This window comes from Hemitrygon akajei, chromosome 15 (assembly GCF_048418815.1).
Source record: "Hemitrygon akajei chromosome 15, sHemAka1.3, whole genome shotgun sequence".
Taxonomy (NCBI): Eukaryota; Metazoa; Chordata; class Chondrichthyes; order Myliobatiformes; family Dasyatidae; genus Hemitrygon; species Hemitrygon akajei.
This window is the reverse complement of record NC_133138.1, coordinates 82,493,161-82,513,393: the sequence shown is the minus strand read 5'-3', so window position 1 is coordinate 82,513,393 and position 20,233 is coordinate 82,493,161. Positions and strand designations below refer to the sequence as shown.

The 20,233-nt window shown below is 40.8% G+C and overlaps 1 protein-coding gene across 1 annotated transcript in view; it reads left to right on the top strand.

Moving 5' to 3' along the window:
* Positions 1-20,233, top strand: part of LOC140739509 (dedicator of cytokinesis protein 2-like) — a 651,201-nt gene that overhangs the window by 453,585 nt on the left and 177,383 nt on the right. Inside the window, exon 28 of the mRNA XM_073067873.1 lies at positions 12,540-12,638. Coding sequence (XP_072923974.1) covers positions 12,540-12,638 — 99 coding nt within the window. The remainder of the gene's footprint in view (positions 1-12,539; positions 12,639-20,233) is intronic.

Sequence of the window (20,233 nt, the reverse complement as noted above, 5' to 3'; positions counted from 1 at the left end):
TGTTATTGTTTTATTTTGTTCTACCTCAATGCACTGTGTAATGATTTGATTCGTATTGACAATGTCCAAGATAAGCTTTTCACTACATCTTAGTACATGTGACAATAAAAAAAACAAATTAAATTCAATTCAGTTCCAGTGGAAAATCTTATCTGAAAATTAGGATCTCCAACAGTAAAGCATTCACTTACTAGTGGCAGCCTAGATTGTAAAATTATAGCTACAATCTCCCTACTTAGAAATCAGAATGTGACAATTTAATATCACACCAATATTTAATGAAATTCCAATAATTCATTGGAATACATGCAGCATTCACTCTGAAACAGAATAAAACTCTAATAAACCATATCTGAACATTTGAAAATCTCTATAGTTCAGCATTTGACTCATACAATAAGTAATGATTCCTATGCCCCCAAAACTGACTGCAACTCTTCTTTCAGCATACCATTGAAACTGACTGGGTTGACTGGAAGTTTTGTAATAGTACGTAAGGCATTATATACAAAAAGAAGTGAACATATTAGGGAATTGTGTCCAATGGTCCAAAATGTCTGCTATTTCAGTCCCATCAATGCCCCATTATCAGAATTTTACTGTACTCACTTTGCAAACATTGAAAATGACAGAAGAAATGAGAAGGAAGAGAATGAGCCACCATTATACTGAATGGATTGAATTTACTCCAAAAGTTCAAAGAGATTCATTAGGCTAATTCCTGGATAAAATTGTTGTCCTATCATGACAACCTGGAAATGAAGGATCTGCATTGGAAGAAAGATGGGTGAATTTGTGAAAACATAATTATACGATCCGAAAGGGAAATGCATTGTAACTATCTGAATGCAAAGCGGCTTGGTAAGGAAGCTGCTCTGGACATCACTGCAATAAACTGCAGAGTGCTGAGCACGTCATGGAAATCAGCCTGCCCCATGGACACTGACTATACATCTCGCTAACTCTAAAGCAGCCAGTATTATCAAAGCCCCACCCACACCAGTTATCCTCTCTTCTTCCTCTTTCTTTGGGCAAAAGATACAAAAGCCTGAAAACACGTACCAGCAATCTCAAGGACATCTTCTACATTGCTGTTATAAGACTTTGAAATGGCTTCTGAGTATAAGATAGATTTTGGACCTCATAATCTACCTTGTCCTAAACTTGAAGTTTATTGTTTACCTCCACTGCACTTTTTTTGTAGCTGTTACACTTTATTTTACATTGTTACTGCTCAACCTTGTTCATTACATCAGTGCCCTGTGTAATGATTTGATCTGTTTGAACAGTATGCAAGACAACCTGTTCACTGTATCTCAGTACATATGACAAGAATAAACCAATTCCAGTTCCAATTCAAAAGATACTTAGATGCTTCAGTTGGTAGGAGACTTAAACATGGGGACATTGTTAATAGGTAACGAGGCAGACATATATAACTGAAGGAGAATTAGTCTCTGGAATCCACTATCCCAGAAAGTTGTGGAAGCAAGATTGCTGGAGGTAGAATGAAGATACATTTTTCAAAGATTGTAGAATTGAGGAGTATGAGGACCTGACACAAAAGAATTGAGGGAGGTCACTCCCATGGTCATAGTGGTTTGAGGGACCTAGTGGTCTGCTTCTGCTCCTACTTTCTTGTGTGTCTGTGTTTGCTGACAGGCTATCAGCATCTCCATCATCCTGTTGTTTAGCTAGCCAAGTCATCTGATCCTGTCATCGATTTTCATTGTCCCTTTTCCAGTTCATTTGTTGCTGAATAATCCTGGGATGATTTTTCAATCCCTAAACCCACAGTCAAATAACATTGATTCCTGTGGGAATAACTAAGACAGCACAGATCAGAAACTATAGCTAGCTGAATATAAACATTTGAATGAGATGCATCAAAACCGTACAGTGATACAGCATGGAAACAGGCCTTTCAGCCCACTGAGTCCATGTTGACAATTATGCATGTATTTACGCTAATCCTGCACTAACCTCATTTTATTCTCCCTGTATCCTCATCAGATCCTGTTAAATTCTTTTGCTCACCAGTGACTAATTTACAGTAGCCAAATAATTTAGCAATCTTCTCATCTTTTACTTGTGGGAGGACACTGGAGCAACCAGAGAAACCCATGACACCTCAGGGAGAAGGTGCAAGTTCCACACACACTGGGTGACCAAAATACATATTAAAAGAGCTAGGTAGGCAATGCCACATTACAGGAGTGGTGAAAAGAGACAGACATGTTTTTGAGGTGATTTAACAACCTAGAGACTAAACAGCTGAAGACAGATCAAGGACTGTCAGGAAGCCTGCTTGAGTTCTTGTCACTTCCACAAATGGATCTTTGCAAATGCATCAGAAGTAATTAGAGATTTTAAAAAAAGGCAAAAATGGTAACACTAGATAAATCACAGTCGTTCAAAGTTGTTCATCCTTCAAAAGGAAGCAAAAGCAATTGGATTCACCCTCATTTTTACATTATGTCTATCTGCCAAACAGGGGACTAGGCCTGTCTTTAAATTGAATTCCATGTTCCTTTGCACATACAGCCTCTTTCCACTCACTACAGTAATTAATGAGGCAGAGACAAAGTGTCAGCACAAATTATTTTTACAGCTAAAAAATTGGAAGCTTCATTGAAATCAGAGACTTCCCCACCCACCCAGCTGATTATTCAGAGAGAATAGTGTAGTTGGTTGTGAGGGGGAGAAGACAGATCAGATTTTGATGGAAAAGCTATTTAAAACTAAAAGAATCACAGTTAACTAAATGGTGCCTGCTACTCTGGCGCTGCACTAGACTTCTCCAGGAGAACCAGTTTACAGAGGTGAACAATGTGCTCAAAGATTACAAATGAAGCAGTTATGGGTTTACATTGCTTGTTACCCTGGCAGTACAGGAATGATACTCTGCTGGTTATGTAAGGTGCATTCTGAGGAAGGTAATTCTGAGTACTGGTTACTTCTACAAATAGATCTTTGTAAATTTATCAGAAGTAGTTAGAGATAAATTATAGACAAAAGCTGCCAAACTGAAATAAATCAGAGACAATCTGATTTCAATGAGAAAATATTTTGTCTTTCAAAATAAAGGCAGTTAGTACTGATATATCCAAATAAAGATTAAGTGACACACAAGTAATGAAATCTGAAGATGCTGCAAGTAATCAGTTTGGAACACAAGTATTAGCAGTGTGCTTGGTGGCTATTGATGACTTTCAATCTGTGATGCTCAAAGTGCTCCAATATTGTGGTTTATCACACTATACCGGTTTTCTTAAATACTAATGGAGAGTGATTACATTTAAGAAATGTTTGATCACTCTTTAACATAAGTCTAACTTCCACTTGATAGGTTGCCTTTCATTATTTAACAGTTATCAAGTTGGTTACTTTTCTCATTTAACCTCTTTCATAGAGATCTCACGTGAGATCAATGAATCTCCTTTCAGTACTGGGTTGATGGTGACCTTGAAATCACCACAGATCCTAGCATCCTCATGTTTCTTGATTCCTGAGACTATTGGCTTTGCTCTTGTGCTCCACTCAACTTCAGAAAGAATTCCCTTGACCTCCATGCAATCCAGCACAGAAGCTACTTTATCATGGATAGTATAAGTAAATGGATAGGCTTTATTGAACCTGGGTATGGCATTTTCATTTAACACTATTTTACGCATGATATTGTACTATCGTATGTTTGAATTTTCTAATGTCATCCTTGATCGCTGCTGAGGTATCAGCCAGTACCTTTCTTAATTACTTTCGGTTGACTCTTTTGCAGGGAATGTGTCATGCAAATGGTGGAATCCAATGAAATTGTAGTTGTCTCAACCAGTCATGTCCCCACAATTACCACATATATGCCCAATGTGGCTTGTTGGTTGTTGTATTTCACTGTTACACTCATTATTCTCAGTTGGATATCTGCAGGCTTCAATGCAGCATCTTTGAAATGCCATTCAAACTCATTTTATGGAAAGTCTGAAACAGCTCAACCAGTGTCAAATCCTATTTTAATTATTTTGCTGTTCACCTCAGGTGTAAGCCATTTTGCTTCCCCTTGCTTTGTTTTCACATTTTAAATCTCAAGGCTACCCAATTCTGTGTCATTCTAATCATTGTCAGATTTTTCATCTACAGCATGCAGGTTAGTGCTCTTTTTGAGATTGCAACTTGACTTTGTCTATTTTTCTCTTCCCTGTGCAGTCGATTTATTTTTGTCTGCCCAACACTTCTGTTGTATGTGTCCTGCTTTGTTGCATTTTCTGTAAGTGTCACATTTTAATCTGCTTTGGCCTGGTGAATGTGACCCCCTGCCACAACAGTAACAAATATTGATTGGCCAGGCTTGTTTCTGTTTAGATGTTACAATTTTGGTCATGCTCACATTCAAACTCATTTGTATCTGTTTTTCTGTCTCCATTGGTACAGGTATTTCTATTGTTCTTTTAAATGTGAGTTGTGTCGTACAGTAAGAAGCCAATTTTGAATGCCTGCTTATAAGATTCCACAAAGTAAACGATTTCTCAATGCATCTTTAAGTCCATCATTGAAGTGACCAGGCTTAGTCAATTTCCTCAATTCAGCCGCGTGTGAAGAAATAGACTCTCCTTCCATTCGATTCCACTTATGAAACCTGAAATATTCTGCAATGAGCAGTAGTTTTTGATCTAAATGTTCCTGCATTACTTTCATGATGTCAGCAGAACTCATGTCAGTTGGTTTGGTTGGAGAAGTCATACTTCTAAGAAAACTGTAAGCCTTTAAACCCAATGCCCTCAGCAAAACTGGCACTCACTTCTCATTGGCCATTTAATTTCCTTCAAAACATGGTTCAATTTGCTCAGTGTGCATTACCGAGTCTTGTACAATCAAACGTGTCTTTCTTTTCAATGAAGCCAGCCATTTCTTCTTTTTTATGTTAACTCCAAAACATAAAACTAAATGAAAGCAAAAACAGGGAGTCAGGAATATATGTCTCAGTGTGCATTTTTTACTTTAGCAAGACACGCACATCTGACATGGCAGCATAATGACATATGCCTTTTACATACTTTTACATATAACTCGCAATGCATTATGTACACAACAAAGAATGCTGAATCAGACAATATATTTATAATATTACTGAAATACTAAATGCACAACAAATACATGCTGGACCCGGGACAATCCTCTGAAATGATATCGCCAAGGAACTGAAAATTAGCAAATGCTAGTCAGCCATTCAGCTATGGTCAAACAGTCATTCATTGTAACAATTTCACCAGCCTACTTTTCTACTACCACAAAATGAGCAGCCTATCAACAGCAGGGACTTCTGACCAGAGACGTACCGAACCTTTCCTTTTGTTTCAAGAGTAAACTATGCATGTAAAATATATAAGGGAAATACAAAACAGATATTAAATGTCTTTTTACTTTATGTTTTTAGTGTTGAGCATTCTGTATATCTACAGTCTTATCAAATCAATATGTTCAGATTGTCATTAATTAATATGCAGTACGGTATATGACTTAGAAACAACCGTTGCCACTTATGTGGCCTTTTAGAATAATATGCCCTCCAGGTGTTTTTTGTATTGTGATGCAGAACCCAACCAGTACCCACTGCCAGCAGAACCTTAGATTGTATTTTCCAGTATCAAGGTTGTAAAGCCATCTAATATAAAAATTCTGCAGATATGTGCATCCTCAGCAAGTACCATTGCAGACTGGAATGAGCCAGGCAGCATTCTCTTGCAGACATCTTATTGCACAGGAGGACTGACAAGTTTTGGACGGATCAAATAGCATCATCCGCTGTGAATCACACAGAGCTCCATCATATACTTCTCCTGCAGTGTTTGCAGGATGTTCCGTACTGACCACTGCCTGGTAGACTTGTGTTCTCTGCAGAGGTTTTTCCACGAGGTAGTGTGGAAGAATCTGACTGAATAGAGCGGTGGACGGCAACAAGGTCAGAGGCATCCTTCACGTAACTGGGAGCAGGTTCTAACTGGTCTTTTTCTATGTTGGTGATCTGTCAGTTTTTTGTGTGAGAGAGAGGGGCTGGGGATTTTATACTGTTCTTTTCTGCAAGGGAGGGGGTTGGGGTTTGATATTATTGCCACTTTTCAGCGAGGGATGTTGAGGATTAATGTTATTGTCACTGCTGTTTTCTGTGAGAGTGGGGGTAGTGGGTTTGGGTTGGAGAGTTTTGTTTCTTTTTCTTTTTCATGCTGGGAAGGAGCTGATATCCTTTTGTTCACAAAATCTCCATGGTTTTTCTGTGTTTCATGGCTATCTGGAGAAGACGGATATCAGAGCCGTATTGTACATTAAACAATAAACATTTGACAATAAACAGAACCTTTGAACCTCAATACATAGTGGCAACTAGTGATTGCATAACTTAGTACTACTCATAGCTTGATACAAATATGTTGGTGAGAATTAGGTCAATATTGAGTACAATTTTTCCACTGTTCTCTGGAGACACATGCACTATGACTTGTCAGAAGTGCTCTTCCTTGGTTTGACCAGATGAAATGCTCCCATAATGGTTCACAAGGTTCAAACACAGCAATCTAGACCAGAACATAGAAGGGGTTTCATTGGAAAATCAGTGGTTTAGCTCTCTAGTGAGAGTGGAAATAAGAAGTCAATGCAGTTTAGTGATAATCCAGTTTCTCACTTCAAGGGAAAAGATCCACACATGATAACACATTTCTTCATTGGTGTAGACTAAGAATTCAAACACTTTTTCCATGCCCACAGCTAAACCAAATTAATAGATTGGATGTTGTACTGAGTACAACGCTGCAGAAATGTAAATGACACTTGGCCGTGGACTAATCTCTGAAGAGGATAATGGATACCTTGATGTAAGGAATACAGTGGATTCTGGTTAATTGGGCCATCAATTAATTGAGGCAGCCACTTATTTGGGACAACATAAAGAACAAAATCAAATCTAGAAAATAGCCAGGATTCCCTTTGTTTATTCGGAACATTATGCTGTTTAATTGGAGCCGGAGACTGTTACCGAACATTTTCTAAATAGTGTCAGTCACATGCACCTCGTGTAGTCATTAGTCACTATGCCATGCTTAGATCAAACAGGTTTTATTAGTATCACTTGTGTGCTTGTGTTCAAAAAGCAGTAACTTCTGTCACTAATAGTTGGCGAGTAGTAAACAGCTAGTCAATTCAGAACTATTTTGCTCACTGTAGTTTCAGGCTTGGAGATGCCAGAAACAGCCAGGAGTGAAAATAAAATGACTTCACTACTATAGCAAGTTAGGAACTACAAAGAATTTGAAGGTATCAGCAATACTCTTGAATGTTACAATTGAAATAAAGATTTGGAGGATGCAATTGTAAAAGCACTTTTTGAAGGCAGTTCACTAGCAGAACTAAGCGTCTGCTGATTTTGTTCATCTGTGGTCAATCAAAATAGCATATCAGTGTACACTGAATAAATTCCTGCATTGATGACTTTTGCACAGTTTTATAGTACTGTGGTAGTTTTGATAGTGTTTCAATTTATTCTATATTCCATTTACATACATAATTTGTTAATCATTTAAATGGTAGTTTGTCTTTTTTATACCTCTTTAACTATTTTCCATGAAACTTTGTTTAATTGGGCCAAAGTATACTGTTCCCAATGTGTCTCAATTAACCAGAATCCACTACTACATTACCACTTCACAAATATATAAGCTTTGCTTTCAAGGTGTTCAGAGAAAATGGAGACAGGTCCTTTGGCCCACTGAATCTTTGTTGGCCATCGCACACCCATTTAAACTAAATCAGTTTATTCTCCCCTACAATGCCATCAACTCCTCCCCCACCACCACCCCCAGATTCTACTGAGAGAGATAGAGACAGAGATAGAGAGGGGGAGAGAAGGACAGAGAGACAGAGAGAAAGTTGGGTGAATACAAATATCTATTGCAATGCTAAAAGAGTTTATGACTAAGATTGATGATGTCAATATAAAATGCAGGCCTTGCAGAAATGACATAGAGAAAGCTGCAGAATGGAAGGAAGTTGGGATTTATCCACAAGAGGCAATTGCTGTTAGATCTGGTGAAAATATAAAATCTGAGACTGACATGCTTCTGTATACCAAAGTAATTAAGAAATATGGAAAAAAGGAAGACATGTAGGGTCAGGTCACTCTTCAACCATGAACATGCTGAATGGTGTAAAAAGAGCTTAAAAATCTAAGTAGCAACAGAATGAGGGAAGAAGCTATTTTCCACAGTAAGCAAAACAAGTCCTTTATTAAAAAATAAGGCATTTGAAGAACTGTCACTCAGTAAGCATTGTCTAGGGCTGGGTCCACTGATGCCTTAAGAATGAATGACAGAATTAGAGATTTGTTCCAACACAGAATAAGATCATTCCACCCTTCATCTCTATACCTGTTCATATTAGAACCATCCATCACCCCTTTCCCTCTCTCTCCCTAGCCCTTGCACGGGTAGGACTGTGAAGAACAGGATATTTGCAATAAAGGTACCTACCAATAGGAGCACCAGGCATGAAGGTCTGCTAAGCTGCCTCTCTTTTAGCATTCAAGCTTAATTTACAGATATCCTAACATTTCTCATGCCATCCATGCCCACCTACCACCCCACCAGCCTCCGCGTGTGACATATAATTCTCTGTAACTTCTGCCATCTCCAGCAAGATCCCACCACAAGCACATCTCCCCCCCCCCTCCGCCCCCATGTTGGCTTTCCAAAGAAATCGCTCCCTACGTGACTCCCCTGTCCATTTTTCCCTTCCCACTGATCTCCCTCCTGGCACTTAGCCTTGTAAGCGGAACAAGTGCTACACCTGCCCCTACACCTCCTCTCTCACTGCCATTCAGGGTCCCAAGTGAGGCAATATGTTGGGGAGACATGACACAGATTGAGAGACTGCTTTGCCGAATACTATCTGCCAGAAAAAGTGGGATCTCCCAGTGGCCAACCTTTTTTAATTCCACTTCCCATTCCCGTTCCAATATGTCTATCCATGGCCTCTTCTACTGTCGTGATGAGGCCACACTCAGTTTAGAGGAACAACACCTTATATTCCATCTGGGTAGGCTTCAAACTGATGGCATGAACATTGATTTCTCTAACTTACAGTTATGCCCCCTCCCCTCTCCTTCACCATTCCTCATCCCCCTCTCCCTCTCATCTTATCTTCTTACCTGCCTACACCTCCCTCTGGTGCTGTCCTCCTTTTCTTTTTTCCATGGCCTTCTGTCCTCTCCTATTAGATTCTCCCTTCTCCAGCCCTGTATCTCTTTCATCAATCAACTTCACAGTTCTTTACTTCACCCCTCCCCCTCCCAGTTCCACCCATCACCTTGTGTTTCTTCCCCCCCTCCCCCCACCTTCTACCACTGACTCCTCATCTTTTTTTCTCCTGTCCTGATGAAAGGTCTCTGTCCAAAATGTCGACTGCACTCTTTTCCATAGATGCTGCCTGGCCTGCTGAGTGTGTTGCTTGGACTTCCAGGATTTGCAGATTTTCCCTTGTCTGTGATTTCCTAAGCCCTCTGTGTTTGCATAGGCTGCTGTTTGGAATATCCATCTGCCCTGTATGGTATTCAATTCCAAGTCCTCTCCACTTCAAAGAATATCACTTAGTTTTAATGCCATCACCTTCTGTGCTGTAGACCCGGAGTCCTTTCTGAATATAAACTCCTCCTCCTCTCATGACTTGGTTTTAACTACCATGTGTGACCAGGAGCAGAGTTGTAAAATAAAAACAAAATGTCAGCCATTTAAAGCAGAGGAGCTTAAAAATTTCTTCTCTCAGTGTGTTAAGAATCTCAGGAATTTTCTGCACCAGAGGGTGTTAAAGGCCATATCATTAAATATATTTAAGGTGGAGATCAATGAATATTTGGTAAGTTGAGGAATTGAATGAAATGGGGAACTGGGGCAGATGAGGATTTGAAGCCAGTATAGACCAGCAATGATCACATTGAATCATCTACTCTTTCTCCTTCTTTCTTGGGTTCTCGCATGTTTTCTGTTCTACCTCTGCTGATTATTCATGCCTTACTACTCCTATCTAAGGAGATAGCCCATAACCTCATTACCTCCTGAGAAACTGTGAGTGAATGTGAGGACAGACAGGAAGATTTCACATCATGGTGCCAGACAGACGTCAAGGGCTGCTAGAAGATCATCAACTCGGTGAAAGGCGCCCTTTGGTTCACCTGAAACATTTGGTCTTCCAGCACAATGAGATGTCTGTAAGGGAATGCGGCCAACGTGCAGGGGTGCATACTGAGGGACACACTAAAACTTGTTGCAGTCAATGCAAGAGTTCTGTGATGAAAGATCACAATCTAGGTTCTTACTGTACATGGAGGGTCAGCGTTGAGTAGGAAAGCCCCTCAGATGTTGAAATAGTATTTCACCAGCCAGGCCACAAAAGTGGTAATTGTGCTATGACTTAAAAAAAATGGTAACACTACTGAATATTTTGACCATGAATGTCAAAATTTTGCACTGTTTCTTCCTCTGTAAAAATTTCTTACAATGAATAAAGTTTACTTTCTAAATAAGCCAGCTAAAAGCTTCAGCATTTTATGACTCCTAATCAAGCATATACTCCCAGTATATGGAGGTTTGGGAAAAATATTTCTGGCAATAATGAAATGTTTCAGCACAGTGATGCAAAGCCTGATGATATTTATGCCGTGTTCTAGAAAATGTCTAAATTTAAAGTGTAAATTCCATGGGTGCTATTGTTCTTCACATCAATTACTAGTTGTGTTAAAGATTAATTGTCAACTTCCCAGATGGGATTGGTAGGCTTGCAGCCTGCTCAACGTAGAAAGAGGAAGGGAGAGAACAATTAGAAAGGTGCATTTTGGCAGTGCAGAGGAGAAGGTGGCTCATCGCAGACTCCATATTTCCCAACTGGAGTTGCTTCACCCTCCAAGGAGAAAGAAAGCACACAGCAGTCAACATCATTGTGATCCATCTGGCCAGAACACAAGAGACATGGGTTTAAAGACCCTTTCAGTTATTTTATAGAGGGAGATTTAAAAAAAAAGATATGGAAGTAGGGCTTGAAATTATATAAAGCAACATACACAAAATGCTGGAGGAACTCAGCAGCGTCCATGGAGGGGAATAAACACTTGACATTATTGGTTGCGACTTTTCATTAGGACTGGAAAGGAAAGGGGCAGAGGCCAGAATAAGAAAGTAGGGGACGGGGAAAGGATAAGGATGGGGAGGGTAGAAATTACCAGATGTTAGAGAAATCAGTGTTCAGACCATTAGGTTGGAAGCCATCCACACAAACGGGTTGTGCTCTTCCTCCAACCTGAATTTGGCCCCATTTGGTGCAGCAGGAAAAACCATGAACAGACACGTCAGAATGGGAATGGGAGGTCAAATTGAAATGGGTAGCCTCCTGAAGGTCCTGGCTGTCATGGTGGAGAGCACAAAGGTGCTTGACGAAGTAGGTCTCACTGATATACACGGTGCCGCATTGGGAGCATCGGATATCATAGATAAAGCTGACAGATTTTCAGGGCAAGTGTCACCCCACCTGGAAAGACTGTTTGGGGCACTGAATGGTGGTGAAGGAGGATGTGTAGTGGCAGGGGTAGCACTTGTCACGCTTGCAGGGATAAGTGCCAGGAGGGAGATCAGCGGAGTGAGGCGAATGGACAAAGGACACATGTAAAAAGTGATCCTTAAGGAAAGTGGAAGGGTAAGGGAAAAGGATCCCCTTGGAGATGGTAGGAGTTACAGAGAATGACGTGCTGGATATGGAGGCTCGTGAATTGATAGGTAAGGACAAAGGAAAAATGGGTTGAGGGCAGGTGTGCAGAAAATGGATGCGATGTGGGTGAGCTGGTGAAGGGAGACTTCCCTTTCTAAAAATTAGGACATCTATCTTCTAGAATGAAAACCTCATCCTGAGAACAGATGTGGCAGAAATGGACAAACTGAAAGAAAATTATAGCATTTTCACAAGTGGCAAGATGGGAAGAGGTATAGTCAAGATAACAGTGAGAGTCAGTAGGTTTGTAAACTATGTCAGAGGATAGTCTGTCTACAGCGATGGAAACAATGAGATCGAGAAAAGGGAGAGAAGTGTCAGAGATGCACCGTCAACTTGAGGAAAGGATGAAAATTGGAGGCAAAGTTAATGAAATTGATTGGCTCAGCATGGGTGTAGGAAGCAGTGTACTGGAGAATGTTACCAGTGCAGGCTTGGAACATGGCTGGTGAAGAGCCAGACATAGCTAGGGCCCATGGTTTGCTACATATCAGAAACAGATTCAGGTTTAACATCAGCAGCATATGTCATGAAATTTGTCATAACTTTATGGCAGCAGTACAATAAATGATAAATAAATACAGAGAAAAATAATTACAGTAAGTATATATATGTGTGTTTATTAAATAATTAAGTTAAAATAAGTAGTGCAAATAAAAACAGAAATAATAAATGTAGTGAGGTAGTGTTCATGGGTTATAATGATTTTCATAGCTGATTGCCTCTTTTTGTCTCTATTGCAGAGTAACTTTGTGGCGTGTATGACTGCGATACTTAAACAGATGACTAACGAACATTATTCCTGCTACCTGGAATCCTTTCGCACTAACCAAGACTTGATCGTAAGTAAACTTTCATTTGCTGCTGAATAAGCAATAAAGCAAACATGCAACCTCTCTGCATTAATCCATCAGAATTTGCTATTGTTATGCTTTTTTAAGTAAGGAAAGTCACTTTGTTTTAGAGCCACAGAGTCTTAGAGCATGGAAACAGGCTCTTCAGCTCAGCTCACCCATAACAACAAAGATGTCCATCTGCACTAGTCCAATTTTCCCATGTTTACCCATATATCTCTAAACCTTTCTTATTCGTGTACCTCTTTTAAATTTTGGCATTTTACCTGCCTTATCATTTCTCTGGCAACTCATTCAGTATAGCTACGACCCACCACTTGAAAATGTATACTCTCAGGTCTGCTATCAATATTTTCCCTCTCAGCTTAGGCCTAAGCCCTCTATTTCTGATTCACTTTCCCTAGGATTTCTCTAGGACTGTGTGCATCTTTAAAATTCTAGGACAAGAGAGAATGTTAATTGCACACCCTTGATTGTTTATGTTGATACAAACACAGAAAATATGGCATGGCTTTGGAGCTAATTCCACTGTGCTGCGGTCACATCAAAGAATGACTTTGTAAAGCTTTCACTGTAAGGAGTTGCTGATGTAGTCTAAAACTAAAGCAAGTTCTTTCTGCCATTGCATATTACCTTACGACCTAGAGGGAGGCTATTTCATCCCATTGAGTTTATGATGGAACACCGAGCAAAGCCACCCCCCCCCATTAATTGTGGAGGCAAAAGAGATGACAGATGCAGGTATCAGACAAAGTGTTGGAAGAACTCCCCAGGTTGTGCAGCATTTGTTGGGGAGAAGGAATTGTCAACATTTTGGATCAAAGCTTTGTATCTGGATTGAGAAAAGAGAGGAAATATAGCCAGTATAAAGATGAGAGGTGAAGTAATGTGACAGAGGCCATTTGTGGACTGAGCAGGAGATGAAAAATGAAGGGCAGATTGTACCAGGTGGAGGTGGATTGTCATTCAACCATACACATGAATAACACAATCATACAGCCAAACAAAACAGTGTTCCTTTGGGGCCAAGGTGAAAATCACAGTATCAACTGTCACACACATATATAGCACATATAATTATGATAACAAAAAAAAATACATTAAAAAAATATATAGCCCATATCCCTGAGTGTCATGGCCTGTAGATTTATGGTGCATGGATGACACATTTCCGCAAGAACAAGCCTGTAGCATTCCCCATATCGCACAACTGCAGCCACAGATGAACCCAATCCAGCTTCTTGTCCACCGAAGGGCAGCGCTGATGGAGGGACCGGACCCGACCCAGTACAGAATCCAGTAGCACACAGCTAGCCCTGGCATCTACTACCCCGGTGGCCACAACATGATCCACGCAGCACGAGGGCCTCGTCTGCACCAAAACCAAGGCCACTCAGCTCCCCTGCTGCTGAACCAGTGAATCAGGCTCACAGTATTCTACAATAGTCCAGGGTCACTGGAGCATTAAGACAGCAGCTGTCACTAGGCTGCCTTGAGCATAGTACCTGTTTGAGAGAGTTGCTGCTAACGCACCATAGTCCTGACTTCAATTTGTTTTCTGGTGGATTGTACCCTGTACGGACTTTGACACAGTTGAGAGTAACAGTTATGCAGTCTTAATGTAAACAAGACTCAAGAGGTAACTCCTTAGTCAACCCAATCAAATAATTCTGTCCTAGACTACACATATTGAGAGAATAAGTTGTGTTAGTACAAATTGCTTACAGCATAAGAGGCAAGCTCCAGACTGGCCACGTGTGCCCTGATTTTTCATTATACGTGAACTTAGAATATCCTTGCAGTGCATATATCTCAGTCCCTTGCCACTAATAAGCGATTTCAAGTTGCAATGTTGATGCATTAATTCAGCTTATAAAATTGCAGCAGCTGAAGCTCACTGCAAGTGCTACTGCTCAGATTCAAATAATAATGAGAAATCAGTTAGCACTGCAAATGGGAAACCAGGGAAGCAGAGATTTAGGGGATGTCACTGAAAGCAAGTGGATAGACTCAAAAAACCTTTCTGCAAAAGAGATTGAAATCTAAATAAGTGCATTAATTACAATTAATTAAATTAGTTAGATCTCAGCTAAACTTTGAGAAAATTAGCTGTGATATAACTGTGGTACGATAAAACTGAGGCTTTTCTAAAGTAATAAAATGATTTAATGAGGTAGATAGCTGTAGTGTCCCCCTGTATACAGCTGCCAAGAGAAGGTGTCAGAGCCGGTGTGCTCCACCGCTATGTGCGCTTTGCGCTGTGTGTGGCTATTACCACTGTGTTTTGTACCTTGGTCCCAGAGTAGTGGTGTCTCATTTGTCTGTATTCATCAGTATTCATGTATGGTTGAATGACAATTAAACTTCTATTGAATAGAAATGATTTCTCTGATGGGTGATTCAGACAGAGGCTGCAAAATTACAGCTGAGCCAAGAAGGGATGACATCCAAAAGTACTGCTACATTAAAGGTTCTGGAACCTGAAACTCCCCCTCTTGCTTTCTTTCTCTCCCCTGGTATGTCTAACCACTGATGTACAGTTTTTCAAGGAGGTAATCAAGAAAGCTGACAAAGGAAAAGCAGTGGACATTGTCTATATGGACCTTCACAAGATTTTAATGAAGCCCCACATGTGAAGCTAGTTGAGAAGGTTTGGTTGCTTCAGGATGAAGTAGTAAATTGCATTCAACTTTGCCCTAGTGAGAGAGGCCACAGAGTGGTAGTAGATGGTTGTCTCTCTGAGTGGTGTGTCTAATATGACTAGTGGTGTGCTGCAGGTGTTGGTGTTGGGCCCATTGTTGTTTGTCATCTATATTAATGAGTTGGTAAATAATGTCGTAAACTGGATCAGCAAATTTGTGATGACACCAAGATTGGGTTCGGAGTGGGCGGCGAGGAAGACTATCACAGTTTGCAACGGGATCTGAACAAGCTGGAAAAATGGTGTGTAAAACAGCGGATAGAATTCAATGCAGACAAGTGTGGGGTGTTGTACTTTGGCAGCACAAATCAGGTAGAGCACTGAGGAGGGAGGTAGCACAAAGGGATTTGGAAATACAGATCCATACTTGCCTGAATATATTGCCACAGCTAGATAAGGTCGTAAAGGGAGCTTTTGTCATATTGGCCTTCATAAATCAGAATATCGAGTACAGAAGCTAGGATGTCATGTTGAATTCATATAAGATGTTGGTGAAGCCAGATCTGGAGAATTGTGTGCAGTTCTTGTCATCTACCTACAGAAAATATATCAATAAGATTGAAAGGGTACAGAGAAAATTCACAAGGATATTGCCATGACTTGAGGACATCAGTTTTAGGGAAAGGTTGAACAGGTTAGGACTTTATTCCCTGGATTGTAAGTGATAGACAATAGACAATAGGTGCAGGAGTAGGCCATTTGGCTCTTCTAGCCAGCACCGCCATTTACTGTGATCATGGCTGATCATACACAATCAATACCCCATTCCTGATCGAATGGAGATTTGTTTGAGGTATATAAAAATATGAGGAGTATGCAACAGGCTTTTTCCATTGAGTCTGGGTGAGACCAGAATTAGAGGTCATACGGTGGATTAAGGATGAAAGGTTAAATATTTAAGGGGAACGAGGGGAAGCTTCTTCAGTGTGGGATGGGCCACCAGCAGAAACGGTGGGTGCATTTTAGCAGAGTTTGGATGGGTACTGTGCATGGATGGGAGGAATGTGGGGTCTGTGGTCCAGGTGCAGAGCCAATGGGCTAGCAGAATAATAGTTTGGTACATACTAGATGGGCTGAGGGGCCTGCTTGGTGCTGTAGTACTCTAAACCCCTCTCTCTTCTAGTCACCCTCCCCTTGTTCTTTCTTTCAGGCTCAATTAAAATGTATAAAACTGAGATTTTTGTTCACCTAAATGCTTCAGGCTTATAGATCTAATAGTTAAAATACAGATCAGCCATGATCTAACAGAGTAGTGTGATAAGCTTGAGAGTGTGAACACCCCCCTCATCTTTCCTGTATTTCCATGCAAGCCTGCTCCCTCTGGTGGTTGCAAGAGTCCGAAGTGAAAAGTGTTTCACCCCACCATGGTATATTTTAAAGAGTGGGCAGGGAAACAGTGTGAACCTGCTGAAGAAGGGAAAAGGGTAGTGTAGATTTCATTCAATTGGAAGCAAAGCAGCTGGCAACCCATTTTGCCCTGAGAATGGTGCTGAATCTGACCTGAGAGTGCTGCTTTCTGGGCCTAAGACTGCGAATGACGATTTAATCTACAGTATTCTCCAATATTTATTAAGTGACCTGTTGCTCCACCATATCCCTGTGTAGCCCTGCACGGATCACCTGACACATGCATTACCTTGTCAGAAGTGCTTTCCCATAATATTTAGAAAGGAAATGTATGGGTTTTCTCCAGCTATGTTGGTTTCTGCCCATGTTCCAAAGATGCCCAGTTCAGTAAGTGAATTGGCCTCTGTAAGTTACCCACTTGGTGTGTAGGTTTGTGGTAGAATCCAGAGAAATGTTGATAGGTGTGTGGGGAGAAGGAAAAGAGCTGTGTTAATGTGGGATTGATGTGAATGGATGGTTAATGGTCATGGCAATGTGATGGGCCAAAGGGCTTTTTCCCCTTCTGTATCCGTCTATGACAAGGTGACACATTTCTCTGCCAAACTGGATGAAGTGCTTCTCAGCTCAGCTCCAATATTTCTTCAATTCTGCTGGTGATTTGTATAATAGATAGCTTATATTCATTTCTAGTTTCCAGTGCAATCCAGTGAGGTGGGATCCACCCAAATGCTCCAGTTTGGAAGAGAGCTCCTCTGGAAATAATTAGCTGCTGTAATTTTAGGCCAAATCACCTCAAGGACTTGTTTTATTCTGGAAGAAAAGAACAGCTGTGCTTGGCTGGCATTTAGATGTAAGGTTGCCTGGAGCTTCTTGGAAAGCATTGCCTAATAACTCCATTCACATTTCAAAATTCCTTTTCCAATATACAGTCTCTTACTTTATCCACTTTAATAACTATTTCATGTTCTTTTTGTATTATAATCCAGAATCCCATGATTAAAGTGTTAGGAAGTTGCAGAGAAACCTTTATTTGTCACTGGGGGTTTGAACTAGGAATAGTTCTATTCTGTTTCTCAGTATTGAGTGTCCCTCAGCCACGAGCCTGTGTATGCATTTGCTTCAGCAACTTCATAATGCTCCAATTACAAATTTCTGGATGACAAGACAAAAAGAATAGCAGATGGCTGTTAAAGTGGGTAAAAATAAGAAACTCTATGTTGGAACAGGAATTTTGAGATGTGCACAGAATTAAAAGGCGCTGTTTTCTTCACAGCTTGCAGTTGTCTAAATACCATCCAATCACAACTGTGCTTAGCTTCCAAAATCAGATAATATCTGAGGGTGATTTGGCTGTGTACCTGAAACTACAGCATCAAAGTATCTCTAGGCAGTCTATCATTCAAACAGAGGATTTGATTTGAATTAGAGATTTTAATCATCTTAACTTTTCTGAAGTCCATAATCAATATTTTGGTTTTACTGACATTGAGTGCAAGGTTGTTGCTGCAACATCACTCAACCAGCTGATCTGCCTCGCTCCTGTACATCTTCTCATCACCACCTGAAATTCTGCCAATAATAATTGTGACATCAGCAAATTTTTAGACGACTTTTGAGTTGTGCCTAGGCACATAGTCGTGTGTGTAAAGAGAGTAGAGCAGTAGGCTTAGCTGCATCCTTGAGCTGCACCAGTGTTGATGAGCAGAGATGGGGATGTTATGTCCAATCCGTATAGACTGTGGTCTTCCAGTGAGTAAGTCCAGTTGCAGAGGGAGGTGCAGAGGCCCAGGTTTTGGAGTTTTTTGACCATAACTCTAGGAATGATTGTGCTAAACCCTTAGCTGTTGTCAATAAACAGCAGTCTGATGCTAGTCCATGTGATCCAAGGCAGCAAGAGGTCCTAATTAGATCACATCTGCTGTCAACCTATTATGGCAATAGGCAACTTGCAGTGAGTCCAGGCCCTTGCTGAGACAGGTGCTGATTCTAGCCATGACCAACCTCAAAGCACTTCATCATGGTAGATGTGAGTGCTGCTGGATGATAGTCATTAAGGGAGCTCACCCTGCTCTTCTTGGACACTGGTATGATTGTTGCCCTTTTGAAGCAGGAGGGAATTTCTGACTGTAGCAATGAGAGATTGAAAATGTCTGTGAACAGACCCTCCAGTTGCTTGACTCAGGTTTTCACAGCCATACCTGGTGCACCATCAGAGCCTATCACCTTATGAGGGTTCACACTCTTGAAAGACATTCTGATGTTGGCCTCCGAGACAGAGGTCACAGGATCACCAGATGGTGCTGGTATCCTCGTAGCTGTACTTTTACTCTCCCTTTCAAAGTGTGCATAGAAAGCATTGAGCTCATCTGTGATTGAAGCATCACTGCCATTCATGATGTTAGGTTTTGCTTTGTAGGAAATAATGGCCTGCAAACCTTTCCAGAGTTGACATGCATGCAATTCTGCCTCTAACCTCAATCAGAATTGTTCTTTTGCTCTTGACGTAGCCCTCCGTAATTTGTACCAGGCCTTCTTGCATAGTGCTGAATCACCTGATGTTAATAACCATATAACCATATAACAATCACAGAACGGAAACAGGCCATTCCAGCCCTCCTAGTCCGTGCCGAACTCTTAATCTCACCTAGTCCCACCTACCCGCATTCAGCCCATAACCCTCCACTCCTTTCCTGTCCATATACCTATCCAATTTTACCTTAAATGACACAACTGAACTGGCCTCTACTACTTCTACAGGAAGCTCATTCCACACAGCTATCACTCTCTGAGTAAAGAAATACCCCCTCGTGTTTCCCTTAAACTTTTGCCCCCTAACTCTCAAATCATGTCCTCTCATTTGAATCTCCCCTACTCTCAATGGAAACAGCCTATTCACGTCAACTCTATCTATCCCCCTCAACATTTTAAATACCTCGATTAAATCCCCCCTCAACCTTCTACGCTCCAGTGAATAGAGACCTAACCTGTTCAACCTTTCTCTGTAACTTAAGTGCTGAAACCCAGGTAACATCCTAGTAAATCCTCTCTGCACTCTCTCTAATTTATTGATATCTTTCCTATAATTCGGTGACCAGAACTGTACACAATATTCCAAATTTGGCCTCACCAATGCCTTGTACAATTTTAACATTACATCACAACTTCTGTACTCAATGCTCTGATTTATAAAGGCCAGCGTTCCAAAAGTGGACTCCTTTGAGTTTCTCTGAGGTAGAGGTGGATCTTGCCTTGGGTTCCAGGCCCATAGCTCACTGAAAGTGGCTACTCAAGTGGATAAGGTGGAAAAGAAGACCAACGAATGGCATGCTTGCCTTTATTGGGGGGTGGATTGCATATAAGTGTTTGGAAGTCATATTGCAGTTATCTAAAACTTTAATGAGATAACACAGAGTATTACATGCAGTTCTGGTCACCCTATTAGAGGAAAGCTGTGGGGACTACCTAAAGGATGCAGAAGATTTTAACCAGAATTCTGTCTGAATTAGAGGGTATGACTTATGAGAAAACATTGGAC